Source organism: Penaeus monodon, chromosome 26 (assembly GCF_015228065.2).
Source record: "Penaeus monodon isolate SGIC_2016 chromosome 26, NSTDA_Pmon_1, whole genome shotgun sequence".
In the NCBI taxonomy this organism is placed as follows: Eukaryota; Metazoa; Arthropoda; class Malacostraca; order Decapoda; family Penaeidae; genus Penaeus; species Penaeus monodon.
The window spans coordinates 39,338,538-39,341,037 of NC_051411.1; the positions used below are offsets into that span (position 1 = coordinate 39,338,538).

General features: G+C 43.0%; 1 protein-coding gene across 1 annotated transcript in view; it reads right to left on the minus strand.

Moving 5' to 3' along the window:
• LOC119589698 (frequenin-1-like) overlaps nucleotides 1-2,500 on the minus strand; it is a 58,939-nt gene that overhangs the window by 1,758 nt on the left and 54,681 nt on the right. The window contains exons 7-8 of the mRNA XM_037938283.1: nucleotides 1,509-1,735; nucleotides 1-1,057 (exon numbers count right to left, since the gene is read on the minus strand). The exon at nucleotides 1-1,057 is cut by the window's left edge and continues 1,758 nt beyond it. Of these exons, the coding sequence (XP_037794211.1) occupies nucleotides 1,568-1,735 (168 nt within the window). The 3' untranslated portion in view covers nucleotides 1-1,057; nucleotides 1,509-1,567. The remainder of the gene's footprint in view (nucleotides 1,058-1,508; nucleotides 1,736-2,500) is intronic.

Consider the following 2,500-nt stretch of genomic DNA (forward strand, 5'->3'; position numbering starts at 1 on the left):
TTGGAATATACATGATTTGAGTTATGGTATTATAGTTCAAAAGAAAAAAAAAGTGGTTAACGCGTCTATGCTTTATACAGAATTATATTCAGAAAGTGATTAAAATGTTGAGAATGTGAGAACGTGGGAACATTACCTTGCATTAACCAGATAACATACGATTACAGGTACAGATCAACACATCCATTAACCAACATTCCCTAAAGAAAGGATTACATATCAAACGTGTATTATTTATACATATACATATATATATACGTTTCCTTCATATCTCGCAATGAGTATTGATTAACTGCTGTTCAGAGTAATAACAATACATGGTTAAAGTGCTCAAGCTGTGCAGTACGAAGGAGAACGAAGGAAAATAATGATACGAAAAGAGAGAAACGACAAATGAAGACCAAAAAATAAACGGTTTCCATTTTCTCGAAAGGACTTTGTTGAACATTTTTCTTTTTTTTGAAGACGACGTTGGCGAGTGTCGATGGGGGGGGGGGGACCTTTTTTTCTCGCTCAGCAGATCGCCACCTGAAGGTCCGCCGTTGAAAGACGCCTTGTGAGTGTCACGATGGAGGAGGAGGAGGAGGAGGAAGAGGAAGAGGAAGAGGAAGAAGAGGAAGAGGAAGAGGAGGAGGAAGAGGAAGAGGAAGAGGAAGAGGAAGTAGCATAAGGAGAAGAGGAATAAGTAAAGGAAGAGGTAGATGAAGGAGAAAAGGAAGACGAATATGAAAAAGAAGAAGAAGAAGAAGAAGAGGAGAAGGAAGAAGAAGAGGAACAAGTAAAGGAGGAGGTAGACGACGCAGATAAAGCATCAGGAGGAAGTGTGTGCAAGGGCCGCAGGTGGAACAGGATCGGGGTTCAGGATCGAGCAGATGAGGACGCGAAGGCTTCAGTTGTCCCCGAGAGAAAGGGCCTCGACGATCCTGGGGTCAGCCTTCGAGCCCTCCTTGAACTCCTCGAGGGTGAGCTTCTCGTCGTGATTCTTGTCCATTTGGGAGAAGATTTGGTCGACTCTCTTCTGCGGCGCGTTTTCGTCGTCGGCCTCCGGTGCTTGACCCTGCCGGAGGAGAAAGCCCGGGAGATTAGGAGAGATTTAAAAAAAGGAGCGATGGAGGAGGAATGGAAAAAAAAGAGAGAGAAAAAAGTTACAACAGAAATAATGCAAACTACGTATTGGGGAAAAGTTTTAAAAGAGTAAAAAAGAAAGAAAGAAAAGAAAAGAAAAGAAAAAAAGAATGCGAAAGAGAGAGATAGAAAAAAAAAGAGAGAATTATTAAACTGAATTGCTTCATTACGATACACAAAAGAAAGAGAGAGAAAGAAAAGTAAATATATAGAAGAGACCCACAAAAAAAGACAGCCAGAGAGAGACTGACAGAAAAAAAAGAGGATATATAAGATATCCACTAAAAAAAAGAAAACCAATCCTCATTCAAAAGAAAAGAAAAGAAAAGAAAAGAAAAATAAGAGATAGAAAAATCCCCAAGCGTGTGAAATCATTTACGAACTTGAGCATCGCATTCGAGTAGGATGAACTTGGGGGAGGGGAGGGAGGGGAGGAGAGCATTTAGTTGTCGCCAAGAGACAGTGCTTGGACGATTCGAGGGTCAGCTTTCGAGCCCTCCTTGAACTCCTCGAGGGTGAGCTTTTCATCGTTGTTCTTGTCCATTTGGGAGAAGATTTTATCCACTCTCTTCTCGGGCGTGTTCTCGTCTTCGGCCTCGGGTGCCTGTCCCTGGGTGGAAGGAGATACAAAAAGAAGCCTCAGACAAGAAAAAAGAGGAGTTTCACTTTCGTTTTAGGGGGAGAGGGAAGAGGGAAGGAGAGAGAAATGGAGGGAGAAGAGAGAAGGAAAGAGAAATGGAGAGGGAAGAGAGAGGGAGAGGGAAGGTAGGGGAGAGAGAAGAAGGAAGGGAGATAATAAAGAGAACGGAAGGAGATACAAAAAGAAGCCTCAGACAAGAAAAAAGGGGAGTTTCACTTTCGTTTTAGGGGATAGGGAAGGAGGAAGAGAGAGAAGAGAGGAAGGAAGGAAGAAAAAGAGGAGTTTCACTTTCGTTTTAGGGGGAGAGGGAAGGAGGGAGATGAGAGAGAAGGAAAGAGAAATGGAGGGCGAAGAGAGAGGGAGAAGGAAAGTAGGGGAGAGAGGGTAGAAAGAGGAAGGGAGAAAGAAATAAAAAGAGGTTGAAATGAAGGGAAGGAGATGCAAAGGAAACCTCAGACGAGAAAGGACAATTTCACTTTCGTTTTAGGGAAGAAGGAAGGAGGTAGAGAGAAGGAAAGAGGAAAGGAAGATAGGATAGAAAGGAAGAGAGGAAGTGAATAAGAGAGAGAAGAAGGGAGAGAGGAAAGAAGGTAGTAAGGAAAAGAGGAAGCGAGAGAGGAAGAAAGAGAAGAGGGAAGAGCGAAGGAAGGAAGGGAGAGAGGAAGGGAGAAAAAAAAGGTGGAAGGAAGAAAAGGAGAAAGGAAGGAAATATTTTAAGGGAGAGGGACGGAGGAG